Here is an 18,409-nt window from a genome sequence, read left to right as displayed (position 1 = left end):
ATTGCAATTAAGGACGAGCTATATTGATCTGGACAATGGAAAACTTGAGTTGTTTTGTACAAAGTTTGCCTATTGATTTCGACTTCTAACTTTGTGTTGATTTCTCTCATCCAGGTAATGAACAGACTTATCGATACTTTCGTAGAAGAGATTTTCAGGTTACGACTCTTAAAGAATTACGCCAGGTCTTGGAATGAGTTATTTCTTCGTCGAAACAGCTCATCGATACTATTGACCTTTGCCAAAAATTTAACAATAATCCGCGTATGATTTAATCTCCACCCTAGCAGGGGTGAAGGGAGTTTCCAGAGATAGATGTTTAACAGAAAAGGAAAGAAGTCTCCTAGGTAGTTCACAACCTTCTTCCTAAAGTTAAGGATATAGGACGATCGATCACCGAAAAGGGTGGGGTCAAAGACTGTAGCAAACACACACGGTTCAGACCACGGCTAATCAATCCCATGGCAGCCGGTTGTACGTACCGGATTGACCCGATGAAGTCCTTCATCGGCCGCCTCAGTGTACAACACACTGCTACAACAACAACAACAACAACCACGGCTAATGTGTGTGATAATAGCGATAAATGTTGTTGTTGTAAATTGCAAATTTTTCCCATGATTATTCCACTGAGGAACAGGGGCAAACTTCTCACCTATCAATGATTCAAGTTTAAGCACAATGATAAGAGGCCTCCTTTTTAAAGCCGATTCCGAACGGCTTGCCGTAGTGCGACACCTCTTTGGAGAGAAGTTTTACATGGCATATTCCCTTACAAATGTTGCCAGCATTAGGAGGGGAAAGCCACCGCTGAAAATTTTATCTGATGGTCTCGCCAGGATTCGAACCCAGGCGTTCAGCGTTGTAGGCGGACATGTTAACCTCTGCGCTACTGTAGCCTCCGTTATGACACCAAAAGCTATACTGACCTCCTACTTACTTTCATTCGTCCTCTCACGATCCGGTTGAACCCATAGGATTTTCATCTTCTTACCGACTGTTTCGTTACACAGTCCCACAGTGTTATATGCGCATTTATCGCCCACGTCCTTAAATCGGGCTGCGTCGAGCCGAAAGGCTTCGGGTTAACCAAGTTTATCGACGGCAGTTCTCTGGCCTTCACTGCCAAATCGTATGCCCTTTCACCGTTATGACCCGTCACCCAAACAATGCGGATTGTGCCATCCTCAGAAAAGGCGTTAACCTAATTCTTACACTCCAAAAGAATGTTCGTGACCTTACCGTTGTGGTTGTTATTGTCCTTTTGAAGATGTTTACACTCGTGAAGATGTTCACCCTCGACGCCCTTGCGTTAGTACCACACCACTTTACGCATTCCGTGATCGCCCGAATCTCTGCTTGCAGGACCGTATTATGGTCAGGCAGTCTAAAACATATCTCTGTCCCTGGGTGCTCAATGCAGACCCCCAGGCCCATTCTGTCCCCTAGCTATGATCAATCCGTGTAATATGGTCTTCCAGGAGGCAATATTAGGATTTCGTTAGTCCAAGACTGTGCCGCTGGCAGCAGTGCCACGCACTCGTCCTCAAGTGTCTTCTCAGGTATCCGATCGGATACCTCTTCCCTTCTTTCCAGGTTTCCTATCGTCACCTCGATTATACCGCGATGGTATGAGCTGCTCCCATCCCCAATCCATTCTCCCATCGCCTTAAGTCTGATAGCCACAGTGGCTGTCCACATTTAATCTTTCATGTCAATCGGTCGGATATCTAGAATAGTCTCCAGTGCCCTAGAGGGCGTGATACTCATCGCTCCGCCTATGCCAAGACAACACATTCTCTAAACTTGTTGTATGGTCCTAATGATGCACTTTTTCTCCATAGCAATCCTCCAAACTACTGAGGCGTAAGTAAGTATTGGTCTAATCATGCTTCTGTAGAGCCCAAGTGTCGTCTCAGGTAGCCGATCGGAAAGCTCTTCCCTTCTTTCCAGATTTCCTATCGTCGCCTCGATTATACCGCGATGGTATGAGCTGCTCCCATCTCCAATCCATCCCCTATCGCCTTAAGTCTCATAGTCGCAGTGGCTGAATCACTCTTAATCTGTATGTCAATGGGTCGGATATCTCGAATAGTCTCCAGTACCCTAGTGGGCGTGGTACTCATGGCTCCGCCTATGCTGAGACAATATATTCTCTGAACCTGTTGTATGGTCCTTATGTTGCACTTTTTCTCCATAGCGATCCACCAAACTACTGAGGAGTAAGTAAATATTTACCTAATCACGCTTCTGCAGAGCCAGTGGACTATCCTCGCATTCAGGCCCCATTTCGAGCCTACAGCCCGTATACATAGTGCCCAACATCTGTAAGCCTTCTCAGTATGCTCCTGAATTTGACACCTCCAATTAAGTTTCCTATCCAAGATCACTCCCAAGTATTTGACCTTGTCAGATATCAAAATCGTTTTATTGAGGAAACGTGATGCGTCAAATTGTCCCACCTTCGTCTTCCTCGTGAATAGCCATATTTCTGTCTTCTATGGGTTAACATTGAGACCCCTGGGTCTAGCCCAAACATATGCCATATGCACGAAACTATCGGCCCCTCTGCATAGCTGGTTTGGATCCTTACATCTAAGAAATATAACATCGTGTGCATAGCAGACGGTTTCAAATCCCTTCACACTCAGCAACCGTTATAAATTATTTATGGTGAAAAAATGCCTCCTGTGGCGTACCCTGTGCCACTTTCTCCCTTATATCCATGTCATGGAACCCACAATTTATCCACCTTTTCTTGAGCATATGGTTTATCCAGTCTCTAAGGACACGGTCCACCCGGTACTGGTCTAAGGTATTGTTGGTCCGCATATGATTAAAGGCCCCCGCGATGTCAATGCAAATCGCCAATGTGTACGTCTTGGCATCGAAGGATTCTTCTATTTTGTGCATAACCTCAAGCAGGGCAGTCTCCACCGACCTTTCCTGGACATAGGCATGCTGTTTGTGGAGGCCACCGTAGCGCAGAGGTTAACATGTCTGCCTATGACGCTGAGGCCACCGAAGCGCAGAGGTTAGCATGTCCGCCTATGACGCTGAACCCCTGGGTTCGAATCCTGGCGAGACCATCAGAAAAAATTTTCAGCGTTGGTTTTCCCCTTCTAATGCTGGCAACATTTGTGAGGTACTATGCCATGTAAAACTTCTCTCCAAAAAGGTGTCACACTGCGGCACGCCGTTCGGACTCGGCTATAAAAAGGAGGCCCCTTATCATTGAGCTTAAACTTGAATCGAACTGCACTCATTGATAAGTGAGAAGTTTGCCCCCGTTCCTTAGTGGAATGTGAATGGGCAAAATTTGCATTTGCCTATGACGCTGAATGCCTGGGTTCGAATCCTGGCGAGACCATCCTTATGCTGGCAACATTTGTGGGGTACTATGCCATGTAAAACTTCTCTCCCAAGAGGTGTCGCACTGCGGCACGCCTTTCGGACTCGGCTATAAAAAAGAAGGCCCCTTATCATTGAGCTTAAACTTGAATCGGACTGCACGCATTGATAGGTGAGAAGTTTACCCCTGATAATATGCCATGTAAAACTTCTCTCTAAAGAGGTGTCGGCACACTGTTCGGACTCGGCTATAAAAAGGAGGCCCCTTATCATTGAGCTTAAACTTGAATCGGACTGCACTCATTGATAGGTGAGAAGTTTGCCCTCGGTCCCTTAGTGGAATGTTCATGGGGAAAATGTCAATTTTTTTGCATGATGTTTGTATTGAAGCAGTTAGCTGGATGTCCTACTCTTTGTAAAGGTTCCCCACAATGCGTTGCATGGTTTGGAGTAGAAAGGACGTAAGGTTTATAGACCTAAAGGCCTTGGTTTCGCATAACTTGCCTTGCCACCCTTGCCTCCTGCTAGGCTTTCGGAGTATAGCCAAGTCCTAGGCCAGCTGCGAAAATATTGGCTAGGTGAGGCGCCAGATAGTCGGCCTGTAGTAACGCCCAAAATATGCCATCAGATCCTGGTGACTTAAATGGTTGATATCAATTAACTTGATATATGCGTGCATATGAGTTCTTCGACAATAAGGTAAAAGCTTTTATATTGGGTTGCCCAAAAAGTAATTGCGGATTTTTTAAAAGAAAGTAAATGCATTTTTAATAAAACTTAGAATGAACTTTAATCAAATATACTTTTTTACACTTTTTTTCTAAAGCAACCTACAAGTAACTGCTGATAACTGACAGAAGACAGAACGCAATTACAGAGTCACAAGCTGTGAAAAAACTTGTCAACGCCGACTATATGAAAAATCCGCAATTACTTTTTGGGCAACCCAATAAAATACTTAATCCTAAGATCTTGGAACGATTTCCATACATATAGAATACCTTCATAAGCTTAAACCTCTTTAACTTTAAATATGCTAAAAATCTTTTTGCCTTTGTTTAAATTTTTTCTACTCTTGATTGAAATTTGTCTTCTCTTCAAAATTTAACTAAAATTCCTAAAACATTTTTCAAATTTTTGCCATCATTAATAATGTCTGAAACAGTTCTTAGACATTTATACTCTTCATTTGATTTCTTTGGCTTAACACTTGGTAATTTGTCTGAAACATGGGCAAAAACAAAAAGCATACCAGACAGTCCGACTCCATGTGATAACAAAAAAGCACTCAAACACACAATAAACACTTGCAACTTCCGTTTCCTGTTTTGTTAGAGAATTTAAGGCTACTAAACTGAAGAAACACACAAAAAATCCTTAAAAAAGAAACCAACAGCAACAAAAAGAGAAAAGAAAAATCAATCATGGCCATGAGAGTAATTAATTTCGGTGCTCCAAAGAACGAACATTGTTGCAAGCAAGTACACGCCATGATAAAATCCTCAACACTTTTTGACACTCTAATGACTTCCTCGATTGCTTTCAACTCTCTCAATGAAAATGAAACAAAGAAAGGGACACCACTGGAAACAAGTCCTTGCGACAGAATCAACACACAAATATCCTTAATTAACTTCAAAGAGTGAATAGCTAGATGAATGTAGGAAAAAGCGTTGGTATGGTTTGACAAAAAGTGAAACTTTCTAAATTACACACAAAACAAGCAAGTGGACAGGACAGATACTAAAATTGACAGTATTGATTACCAGCGAACTAGCAGTAGTAGTAGTAGTAGTAGTCAGTAAAAGAACATGGAAGGGGGAGCAAAAAACCAAGTTTTAAATACTTATGCCATGATACATATCTTTATGTGTATGTGAACATATTGACTTCTAAACTAATCTCTTTGGATTTTTTCTTGTCTTTCTTTTTTCTTTTCGTTTTTTGCAATTTTGCTGATTTTTCTTGTTCCTGCGTCGTTATCGTTTTTGCTATGGCCATTTTTCGTGCTGGCTTTTCTCTACCGCAGTAGTCAGTGCCAATGAGATAACCGCCTTGAATATTAATGGCAAGGATAGTCTATGGATTGACCGTGGCTGGCGCACCACCGATACCGACAAAGATTCTGGATTGAGTGAAACCAAACTGCTTTCGAATACCAATAGCCAATCGAATTACAATACATCAGATGGTGGCACAGATTATGCTGAAGTGGATACTCGCAATATGAGCACATTCTACAATTGTCGCAAGGTAAGTTGATAAGCGATTTTTTTTCTAGTCTATGCGCAAAAAAGAAATTTAAGGGCAATAAAATGTAGAGCAATTTTTGGAGGAACTTTAAGGAGGAACGAATTTTTATACCCAACACCGAAGGTCTGTCCGTTGAAATCACTTTGCATAGATTCTTTTTTTTTTGTCCATAAGCAGGTTAAGTTTGAAGATGGGCTATATCGGACTATATCTTGATATAGCCCCCATATGGACCGATCCGCCGATATAGGGTCTTAGGCCCATAAAAGCCAAATTTATTATCCGATTTTGCCAAAATTTGGGACAGTGAGTTGTGTCAGGCCCTTCGACACCCTTCTTCAATTTGACCCAGATTGGTCTAGATTTGGACATAGTTGCCATATAGACCGATCCGCTGATTTAGGGTCTTAGGCCCATAAAAGCCACATTTATTATCAGATTTTGCCAAAATTTGGAAAAGTGAGTTAAGTTAAGCCCGTCGACATACTTCTGCAAAATGGCACAGATCGCTCCAGATTTTGATACATCTGCCATATAGACCGATCTCTCGATTTACGGTTTTGGGCCCATAAAAGGCGCATTTATTGTCCGATGTCGCCGAAATTTGGAAAAGTGAGTAAAGTTAAGCCACTCGACATACTTCAGCAATATGGCAGAGATCGGTCCGGATTTGAATATAGCTGTCATATAGACCGATCTCTCGATTTTAGGTTTTGGGCCCATAAAAGGCGCATTTATTGTCCGATGTCGCCGAAATTTGGGACAGTGAGTTGTGGGCCCTTCGACATCTTTCTTCAATTTGGCCCAGATCAAACACAAACATCATGCCTATGTCAAGGGAAGGTCGGTGGAGACTGCCCTGCACGAGGTTGTGCATAAAATAGAAGAATCCTTCGATGCCATAACGTACACACTGGCGGTATGCATTGACATCGAGGGGGCTTTTAACAATGTGCGGACCGATACACTGATCCAATTCTTAGACCAGTAGCGAGTGGATCCGGTCCTTAGAGACTAGATAACCATATGGTAAGGAACATGTGGATAAACTGTGTGTCCCATGACATATATATAAGGGAGAAAGTGGAACAAGGCTCGCTACAGAGGGGCATTTTATCGCCACTCCTATGGGTGACCACAATAAATGACCTTTTACGGATGCTGACTTAGGAGGGATTTGAACCCGACTGCTATGCAGACGAATTTTTAATACTTCTTAGGGATAAGGATCCAAACCAGCTATGCAGAAGGGCTGAAAGGGTCTTGCATATGGCATATGACTGCGCTAGACCCATGGGTCTCAATGTTAACCCTGAGATGACTAAAATATGCCTGTTCACGAGGAAGACGAAGGTGGGTCAATTTGGGCGAACCACGTTTCCTCAGTAAAAATATTTCGAAATCTGACAAGGTCAAATACTTTTAGGAGTGATCTTGGATAGGAAATTTAATTGGAAGTGTCATATTCAATAGCGTACTGAGAAAACCCAGAGATGTTGGGCATAATGTAAACGGGCCCTATGCTCCAAATAGGACCGGAATCCGAGGATAGTCCACTAGCTCTACAGGAGCCTGATAAGACCCATACTTATGCCTCAGTGAGTTGGTGGATTGCATTTTGTCTTAGCATAGGCGGAGAGATGAGGACCACGCCCACTAGGGCACTGGGAACTATTCTAGATATCCGACCCATTGACATACAGAGTAAGTGTGAGGCAGCCCTTTGCGGCTATCAGACTTAAGGCGTTGGGAGAATGGATTGAGGATGGGAGCAGCTCATACCGTCGCGGTATAATCGAGGCGGCGATAGGAAACTTGGAAGAAAGGGAAGAGGTTACCGATTGGATACCTGAGACGACGCTTGAGGTCGAGTGCGAGGCAGCGGTACAGTCCTGGATTGACGGAACCCTAGTATTGCCATCTGGAAGATCATGTTACGCGGATGGATCAAAGCTAGAGGACAAAGTAGGCCTGGAGGTCTACATTTAAAACCCAGGGACGGAGATCTGTTTAAGACTGCCTGTTTAGGCTGCCTGACCAATACACGTGGGGTGCTGTGTTGCTAACGCGAAGACGTCGAGAGTGAACATCTTTACCGATAGCAAAATTGCCATAAGGGCAATAACAACCAGGACGGTAAGGTCACGAACAGTCTTGCAGTGTAAGAAAGAGGTTAACGCCTTTTCTGGGGATGGCAAGTCCGCATCGTTTGGGTGCCGGGTCATAACAGAGTAAGGGGAAGTGAAAGGGCAGACGATTTGGCGGTGAAAGCCTAAGGAGTGCTGTCAATGAAATTAGTTAACCCGAAGGCTTTCGGGTCGACACAGGGGTAACTAATGCGCATGCAACCCTGTATAACAGCGAAACGGTCGGTAGGGCTGATCCGGATCGTGTGAGGACGAGGCTATTACTGAAAGGAAGTAAGTAGGAGGTCAATATAGCTTTTGGTATCTTAAACTGAGGCCACCGTAGCGCAGGGGTTAGCTTGTCCGACTATGACGCTGAACACCTCGGTTCGAATCCAGGCGAGACCATCAGAAAAAAATTTTCAGCGATGGTTTTCCCCTCCTAATGCTGGCAACATTTGTGTAGTACTATGCCATGTAAAACTTCTCCTCAAAGAGGTGTCGCACTGCGGCACTCCGTACGGACTCGGCTATAAAAACGAGGCCCCTTATCATTAAGCTTAAACTTGAATCGGGCTGCAGTCATTGATATGTGAGAAGTTTGCCCCTGTTTCTTAGTGGAATGTTCATGGGAAAAATTTGCATTTGCATTTGTCATAACGAGACATATAGGACTACGAGCTCACTTGTGCAAAATCGATACGGCAAGTGATGTCATGCGAGGTAGATGATGAGACGTTGGAGCATTTTCTTTGTCATTGCCCGACTTTCGCGTCTGACAGATACCGGCACTTAGGTGGAGACACAATACCAGACATGAACCAACTTAGGGCAGTGGTATTGAAAACAATAAGGGATTTTGTAAGTAGCACGGAATTCCTAACTTAAAATTGTTTTTTAGGGTTACTTTATAGTTTTTAAAGCGCTTAGGTGTATGTCCATAGTGGCATGGGGCGGATTAATATCTGCACCCTCTTTTCAACCTAACCTAACCTAGCAGTAGTTTTTCCAATTCTAAGTTGTCGAAATATTACACCATTCAGCCTTATAAAAAAAACTTAAATTTTGTTGTTTCTTGCTCCTTAAGTTTTTGACTTCGTTAAACGCCATCATCTTTCCTTTCACTACGATTCTCTCTAATTCCTCTTTTTTTCTACTCTCCAGAGTCCCGAAAATCCCACACCCTATGCCACAACTATGATTATTGGAGCCTCCTCAACAGAGACCACATGCATGAAGACCTCTGGTTCCAGCACAGATCAAGATTCGGGCACTCATTCACCCAACTCCGAAGGCATTGCTCAGCATTGTGTAGGCCCCAATGGACCAAGCGGAAAGCACAATTATCATCAGTATCCTCCAGGTAGGTGGCACACAAACAAACAAACAACCACAACAACAGAAAAAAAAGGTTAAAATCATAACGCCATCATCATCAATATCACCATAGCGCCTTTATGCCATCCTTCATCACATCCCTATAGATGTTAGAGAAAAAGATTGAAAAAGAAACGCATATCCTTTTTGCAGTATTCCCCAAGCCCATATCTTTGCATAGTCAAAAACAAAAAAACCCAGCATAGCCTTCAATTTATTTCAGTTTTATTCCATTATCCTTTCGATTTAAGTTGTTGATGTTCGTTTTTATGGCAACTTCGTTTGCTATCTCTCTATCTGCTTGTTATTGTTGCTTAAGTTAAATACCTTTGTGTTTTTTCACTCGATTTGTTAAGCTTAAAAAGATTTATTTTTATCAATTCGTAGCGCTGGCTTTTGTTGCTTTCTTTTTTTTAAGGAATTTTACTTTGGTTGCCATAGTTCATTTTCATTTGAAGCGGCCTTTTGCTGCTGCCTCTGCTGATGTGGTGTTATCCTTGATATCCCTTTTGTTTTTGCCTTCTTCATTTCAACATAAATTGATTGGTATTGACAGTTGTTTAAGCATAGGCGGTATTACTACCCTCCTGGTATGCATGAAACAAGTCGAAGAGTAATTTCTCTCAATTTTCTTTCATTTATTTCTGCCCCTTGAGAGGAGATGTAGGCAAATCATTGCCACCGCCGCCGCCCTTGTTTTCTTGATTTTCTTCCTTTTTTTAGCAGCCTTTTCAGTCAGATCACTTTAAGTTTTTTTGTAGACTCTTGAGGGTTGGTGTGAAAAAAGAGAAGGAGATAGGCAGGCAGTCAGGCATTTAGTCCTTCTTGGAGGGAGGTAATGAACTGAGCAAATGATGAAATGTAGCTCTCCTTTTGTTTGGTGATGGTTATGCAGCATTTAAAGTATTTGCGTTTCGAATTGAGCATACCATTACCGTAAGGCATGAAATTTTAATAAAATTTCATGAGGTAAATATGCTTAGCTCTTAGATGATATGCCAACAGTGCACACAATGAGACTGAGAGAAGGTGGGTTTTGTTTTTTTTTAATAAGAAGGCCAACATTTTCTTTTAAATTAGTGTAGGTAGGGAAAAAAAGGTTCAAGGTTAATACGATATGGTGAGCATACCTAGGTTTAACAAAAAAATCTATAAAAATAAAATTTTGACAAAATTTTTTATGGAAAAAAAATTATAAAAAAAAACAAAATTTTCAAAAAAAAATTGTTTTAAAAATAAAATTTTATTTAAATTCTATTGATCACAAGAATACATGGATAGACAGACAGAGATATAAGCGAACGTATTGAATCAGGGAGTGATTCTGAGCTGAACACAAATTTCTATATAGCCTAAAAATATGCTTCACTTTTTACCCACTTCAATTTTTGACTCGTTATGCTTTATTCTCCAGCAAGCCCTTGAAAATTTTCGCAAATTGCAAAAGGAGCAAAATCAAAAAAATTCTCCTCTACTTTTTATAGCCAGCACTGTAGCTGCCCTATTATTTTCCTACTCATATATGACAAGCGATTATCTTGTTGGTAGACTACTATCATCCCTTAAAGGCAAATACAAAATCATAGAATAGCAGCACCTTAGGTTTATAGACTTGCTCTAGGCTAGCCATAAAGTAATTGTTGTGCATATTGGTAAAATACATGTTTCATTTAATCCTCCCATCCTCTTTAAGAGCATTCATCTTACATCCCAAGGGCATGACGTAAAGTCTAACCCTAGGGCTATTTAATTTCCTCCGCCTCATATTCATGGATCACTAAACCGGCCTCATAGTATTATGTTTAAATGATTTTTTATGTAATATGTATTTTCATATTTTTTTTGTTTATTTTTTCTTCCATATTATCCTGTGTAATCCTGAAATCAATATCCTTTATCTTGAATGTCTTGATGTCGTGTTGCGTGTGTATGCCCTGTGTTTGTTTTTTTTTCTGGGATATAAAAAAAAATCTAAACATTAATTGAATCGACTGCCCGAAACTAATAGAGCAAATTAATTGGTCAGACTTTTTGCCGCCACCACCGGAACATCCCCCACCAGTACCATCGTCATGCGGTTATGCCCCTGGATCACCACAGTCATCAAGGAAAAGTTCCAAAAGTGGAGGATCGGGCATTTCAACACATCAGAGGTGAGTACAAAATAAAATAAAATAAAATAAATTAAAATAAAATGAAATAAAATAAAATAAAATAAAATAAAATAAAATAAAATAAAATAAAATAAAATAAAATAAAATAAAATAAAATAAAATAAAATAAAATAAAATAAAATAAAATAAAATAAAATAAAATAAAATAAAATAAAATAAAATAAAATAAAATAAAATAAAATAAAATAAAATAAAATAAAATAAAATAAAATACAATAAAATCAAATAAAATAAAAAATAAAATAAAATAAAATTATTTATATTTTATTTTATATAAATAACAGAACAGAATAACAGAACACTATATTCAAATTTTTAGTTAAAGCGAACAAAAGTTGCTGCTCCCAGGGGCTCTAGAAGTCAAGTCGAGAGATCGGTTTATATGGAAACTTGTCACAGTTGTTAGAAGTGATAATAGAACACTACGTTCAAATTTTTAGCTAAATCGAACAGAAATTGCAACTTTCGGGACTCAAGAAGTCAAATCAAGAGATCGGTATATAGGAGCTATATCCAAATCTGAACCTATATGGCCCTTTTGCTATCCCCAACGACCTACACGACCGTCCGTCTGTCGAAACCGCTATCGTGATTTCGACAGACGGACGGACGGACAGACATGGCTAGATCGACACAGAGTGTCGTGGAGAAACCTTATGCTAAGGAACAGTTGAATAAATTGTGAGTCTCGTGACATAAATACAAGGGAGAAGTTGGCACAAGGCATTTCCACTGCCACTCCTATGGATGACCACCCGGCTCGGAATAGCTGTGAGCACCACACAGGCTGGAACATTGAGGTTCAATTTGTGTGGTGGTCATTGCTATCACGAGAAGCTTAGCAGCGAGCTACCGCGCGTGTCCACAGTTTGCGGATATTGGAATGCTCCATACGGAATAGCTGCAACGGCAGTCGCGGACAATCAGCGGTATCGAGCGGAGAGTCTCAGTGAGAGGCCGAGCGGCATCGGCTCTTGCACGAATACTGAGTGCCTATGATGCTCGATATGACATTAAATAACCAATGGTCACACTGTTCCCGCGGCGATCGGTCCTTTGGGCCGGAACGAGCTTGCTCACCTATAGGAGCTAGACGAAGATTGCCACCTCCACATGAAAATACGGCTACAACAACAACAATGATTTTTTTTAAATTCCCCATACTTATCAGGCCATTCCGTTTGTAACACCTCAAAATATTGACCTGAGACCATCTAAAATATATATATATATTCTGGATCATCTTGATAGTCTGCGCGGATCTAGCCATGTCGATATCACAATTGCATTCGAACGAATAAAGATAACCGCTTGAAATTTTGCACAGATAATTGTTATGGATGTAGGTCGTTCGAAATTGCAAATGGGCCCTATGGGTTCATATTTGGATACAGCTCCCATATAATCGGATCCCCAGTTTTGACTTCTTGAGCCCCTAGAGACCTCAATTTTCATCCGATTTGGCTGAAATTTGGCACAAGGACTTGAGCTTTGATTTTCAATATCAGTGCTGAGGATGATGCTAATCGAAATCGAACCTAGAATCCTCATTTTTAGAGACCTCGATTTTCACCCGATTTGGCTGAAATTTGAGTATGACCCGAATCGGTCTATATAGCCCCTATACCATCCGATTCTCGTATTTAATTTCATGAGCCCCTAGAAGCCTCTGTTCTCATTCGATTTAGCTGAAATTTGGCCTCAGTTTTAGAGACCTCAATTTTCATCCGATTTGGCTGTAATATAAATATGATCCGATTTGGTCTATAAATTGATATAACCCCCCAACCAACCGATCCCCAGATTTGACTCTTTGAGCACCTATAAGCATTCATTGTCATACGATTTGGCTGATATTTGGCCCATAGACTTCCGTTCTGACTTCCAACATCTGTGTCGAGTATGATCCGAATTGGTCTATAAACTGACCCCAGGATTTGACTTCTTGAGCCCATAGAATTCTCAGTTTTCATCCGATTTGGCTGAAATTTGGCACAAAAACTTCTGTTCCGACTTCCAACACCATTGCGGAGTATGATCCGAATCGGACAATAACCTGGTATACCCCCATATAAGTCGATATCCGGATTTGACTTCTTGAGCTCCTAGAAGACTCAATTTTCATCTAATTTGGCTGAATTATGGCACAAAGACTTCTGTCTTCCGCAACGACTGACTTCCAACGTCATTGCGGAGTCTGATCCATATGGGCCAATAAATTGATATACTCCCATATAAACTGATTCCCGGATTTGACTCCTTGAGTTCCTAGAAGACTCAATTTTCATCTAATTTGGCTGAAATTTGGCCAAAGACTTCTGCTACGACTTCCAACATCCATGCCTAGTCTGTTCCGAATCGGTCTGTTCTGTCTTTCAACATCCTTGCGGAGTATGATCCGAATCGGTCAATAAACTGGTTTACCCCCATATAAACCGATTCCCGGATTTGACTTCTTAAGGCCCTAGAAGACTTAATTTGCCCGATCCTAGTATAATACGAATCGGTCTATATACTGATAATACTTTACTTACTTCACTACATAACAGCCGCAAGCAATTCTCGATTTCATTGTTGTAAAACGAACTGAGTTAATAAAAGCAAACTTTTAACAAAATCCATGGTGTCGGGTACCCAAGATTCGGTCCGGCCGAACTTAGCCCATTTTTACTGTTTTTTGTTTTGTTTCCTTTGCACATTTACTAACAAGTGTCTCTCTTAACCCTTTTTCAGTGCTTTAAATTCATCCATACACAGCAGCTCTTCCGGCGGATTTTCCACCTGGGGCATGGCACCTCAGTGCGCTGCTTCCGGGGCACGGCCACCACAGGAGAATTACTACAATAATCCCTTGCCATGTGTGGGTAGCACACAAAATCGTTATCAAATAACACCAACGGGTCAGCATCCTCCGCCATTGCCTCCATATTTTCCACCTGGAGGTGGTGGGACGGCACAGCTACCACCCCGAAATATACATATCCATTATCCAGCACCCAGACATGCAATGAGTGAATATCAGCCAACGGGTACACATAATTCAAGATGTTCCAATGGCAGGTAAGTTGTAAGAAATGTTATTCCCCTAATTTTTAGGTAATAGAAGCCAACGTGACGGTTATTTTATAATTTTCCTTTCCTAATCAAAAACATTTCGTTCTTTCTACCTCTTTTCAGGGGCTGCAATAGTTGTGATGCCTTGGCCTCACCGCTACAACCCCTACCCCCGCCAGGTGATGGCTGGTATCAACCGTTGCATGCGTCTCATATGCCACCACCACCCAATTCATCATCTCATCAAATCTATCAATGTTCCTCCGAATGTTCGGATCATTCAAGGACCTCCCATACAAATATTCCCCATACACATCATCATTCCCACAATGGTCATGGTCATGGCCACAGCAGCGGTAATCATGGCCATGGTCATGGACAAACGACGCCTGGTGGCAATGATACCATGCGTTCAGAGAGTAGTACCGAAAATGGTGGCGGCGGTGGCGGTGGCAAATCCAACTCTCATCGATGTCATACCAAACAACGATTCCCTGAAATTGCTGAAAATGACCATCAATTGCCTGCCAGCTCAGCGGGTTCGTGTACTTATGAGGTCCTAGGGGAGCCCATGCGCAATTGCAGTGAATGTTGCAGTAGCTCGCGTGAAGGTGACACCTGTTCATGCAGCGAAGGTTCCTGTCTATATGCCGAAGCCGGTGAACCAGGCATGCCTCCGCATATGTCATCGTCGGGTGGCGGAGGACCCCCAACTATGGTTGGCAAACTTTTGACACAAAACAATTGATATGCCGCCTGTATGACGGCGGCTGCCACCTCTGTTGCATCCGTTGATAGCGGCGGAGGAGGTGTTGTGACAGATGTCGTCATTTATTTTTAAGAAACCAGAAATAGAAAGCAGCAAAGGAAGAACTGTAAGTGTAAATTATATGAAAAACAAAATTCGTAGCCATCGAAATTATTTTAGAGATATAAGAAGTCTTCAAGAAAACAAAACCAAAAGATCTGCAAGCATTTAAGAGAAATTTAAATTTTATTTATAAACCGAACTACAAAATGTATTTTGACAACATTCAACAACATTTCCAAAGAAACTCGAGAACATTTTTAAAGTAGGACTTAAAGAAAGGGCAAAGAGAAACTCTTTTTTTAGAAAAACGGAGAACAGCTTCAGTTTTCATACATTTTTGAATGAGTTTAGAATGTTGAAATGATCACTCGTTTAAAATAACCTTCTTCTTTTAGTACTGGAAGGCTATAAGGAATTATATTTAACACAAAAGCAGCAGAATTTCTGCATAAACTTTTTCCAGCAAACTTTGAATCGTAGTGTTGCCTATTTTTAGGGGTTGATTATTCATTTAAATGACCCTTCTCTGTAGGGTTGATAGATGATGGGGAAAATATTGTCAATACGGCGGCTGTTGACAATTTCCAATACTGTTGCCTATTTTTAGGTGTTCCAATGTAAATTTGCCCATGAACTTTCGTTTAAGAAACATCGGGAATACTTCTCTCATATCATCGAGTGAAAAAATGAGATGGGAAAAAATGTTAAACCTTCAATGCGTCAACATTTTGAGAAAGAATTCGCTGGACCTCAATGTTCCAGCCTGCGTGGTGCTCACAGCTAACTGTGCCGTACATCTCCGATAACTTCTACACTTGTTCAAGGAATTCTAGTGACTCGTACTGCTCAATATCAAAATATGCGTTCCAATTTTCAAATTGGTTTCGACGACGTGAATTTTCACAGTAAAAGGTTCCCGAGGTTGCGGACGTAACTCTGCCTTAGAACCACTGTGCTTCATGGTAAGGGTAGATGATGAAAAGCAGCAGATCACTCAGTTTCCTGTTATCTTGTAATTGGTTGTATTAACAATCACGTCCGATGGGGGTTTAGTCTGCAATGTCTATGGTCTCCTTTTGGGAGACCATAGACCTACGAGGTGTGTAGTGTAGTCGCCATGTTGTGTCCTTTTCCTGTTGTTGTGTTTGGATAACCAGATTGTTACCATCCATCTGTTGCTGCGGTCGTTTGCGTCTGTGCTTAATGTCCCTGCACGGGCGCCAATGAAAAACTACTTCGTTCCCATATGTATTCCAGTAAACCTTGATAGTGATTATTACGAATCGTGCCATGGAAAACCCCTCAAAAGAGTCATGATAAGTAATTTGGACAGCACTGGAGAGCTTAAAATGTCTCTTTTTTATCATAGGCTGTAAATTATTTGTTATAATCGGCCACTAGGTTTGTTGCCCATTGTTGTTGCAATGGGCAAGGACTTTTGAGCATATGACTTTAAAATATGGATTAAAGCTAACAGAATGAACCATCTGTTATTTTTCTTAAAATAATTTTGAATTTTACAAGTCCTATTTTTCTTACTGTATTATTTATATTTTTTCGTCCAACTTTTGTTGCCTATTTTTAGGGGCACATAAGCAAAAGATATTGATTCTTTCTTCTATGGTTACCTCTACTACTTTCATGGTCCTAAAAATAGACTAGTCGACCTCGTGTGCAAATCGAAAGTCAGATTCCGCAGACATAAGCTTAAGCAAACGGTTTTTTGAAATGCCCTACGGTAATGCTGTTTTTCTCCCTCATAAGTTATCATATTTGCATTTGAAAATTTTAAGAATAATGACTGGACGTAACATAATGGGATGTAGAAGTAATGTCGGTAATATTTTGATTATTTTGGAACAAATACTGACATTTCTTACAGTGGCATATAGGTTACCGTTGCGTATTTATCACTTATCTCCTGGGTTCAAATAATGGGAAAAAATTAACAATGGTTATTCCGTTACTAAAACGCTCCGGTAGCTGATTTGTTAGCATTTACATTTCTAACGGTTTACCTCAGCAGATTACTTGTTCATGAATGTTATGGTCTCTTTGAAAAAGTTTTTTTTTTAATTTTTGTTGCCTATAGTCAGGGGTAACACGCAGTTAGAATGATGTTGAAACTTCTAAATGCGTTAATTGGTGTCAAATCCAATATTTGCAGTTTTTTTATTAGTTCGTGAAGTTATAAAGAATGGTTATACATGTCATCTTACAAAATCGCTTCGTTGCTGAAAATTTATGATTTTGTTTTAATATTGAGAAACAAATGTGTTGCCTATATTCAGGAGTAAGATGAAATTATGGTTGCTTGGGGTCCCATTGTTCACAATTTTATAATCCGCAAACTAAGCAATGTTTACCTCAAATCGTGGGAAAGAAACCCAATGTTAACGTTATTTGGAGCAATGGCATAAAATTCCAGGAATTTATGATATCCGAAGTAAAGGGTGCATCAAAATCGCCATTAACTGGTCAAATCTGCATTAATAGGCCAATTTGAAAAAATTTTATATTATAGGAAAATTCTTCAATTCTAATAAAATTCTCATGGTCAATTTGCTTGAGTATTTTTGAAGAAATTCAACTTAAGTAAAGAGGAAATTATGAATGAAAATAAGAAAAAATATTAACGGAAAAAAACCATAAACTCTCAGATTTTTCATAGAATACACCATACATACATGGCTTCAGACCTCATACTACAAATCTAGAATAAAAGAAAAAAATTAGCAATAAAATAAAAAACAAACATCACAATGAATAAATGGCGTGTTTATTGTGAATTTTTCTTTTCGACAGACTTTCAAAAAAGAAGCCATTCAGCCTTATACTCTCTCTCCTTCTGTACTCATGGTCTACACCAGCCGCCCCATAGCAAACTTTTTTAGCTCTGAAGTTTTTGTTTTCTAATATTCAAGGTTCAGTGCATTCTTCTTGGCTTTGAAAAATTGCCACATTTGATGCAAAGGCTCCTCGCAACAATTTCCTTTGCAATTGTTGAATAATTTAGCGTTGTGTGAGTGTTTTTTTTTTACTTTTTACTCTCTGGAGGTAGTCGTTCAACCAACCACTTTTTATTTTTATATTCATCCTATATAACATAAGTCATAAGATTTTAATAGTTTAATTTCATAGCATACTTTGTGGGGCGATTTTTTGAAAAATGCCGCTAACATTAATGTGACCTACCTCCCTACCTTCACATTGCAAATGAAATTCAACATGCAATGGTAAAACTCAAAATGTCATCATGATTT

At 40.4% G+C, this 18,409-nt stretch overlaps 1 protein-coding gene across 1 annotated transcript in view; it reads left to right on the top strand.

Annotated features, from left to right (window-relative positions):
* LOC106082778 (roundabout homolog 2) overlaps positions 1–16,061 on the top strand; it is a 200,444-nt gene extending 184,383 nt beyond the window's left edge. Inside the window, exons 18-22 of the mRNA XM_059369918.1 lie at positions 5,381–5,604; positions 8,895–9,093; positions 11,116–11,260; positions 14,015–14,341; positions 14,459–16,061. Of these exons, the coding sequence (XP_059225901.1) occupies positions 5,381–5,604; positions 8,895–9,093; positions 11,116–11,260; positions 14,015–14,341; positions 14,459–15,083 (1,520 nt within the window). The 3' untranslated portion in view covers positions 15,084–16,061. The remainder of the gene's footprint in view (positions 1–5,380; positions 5,605–8,894; positions 9,094–11,115; positions 11,261–14,014; positions 14,342–14,458) is intronic.
* Positions 16,062–18,409: the final 2,348 nt, after the last annotated feature.

The sequence above is a fragment of the Stomoxys calcitrans genome, chromosome 5, assembly GCF_963082655.1.
Source record: "Stomoxys calcitrans chromosome 5, idStoCalc2.1, whole genome shotgun sequence".
In the NCBI taxonomy this organism is placed as follows: Eukaryota; Metazoa; Arthropoda; class Insecta; order Diptera; family Muscidae; genus Stomoxys; species Stomoxys calcitrans.
This window is presented reverse-complemented; position numbering and strand designations above follow the sequence as displayed.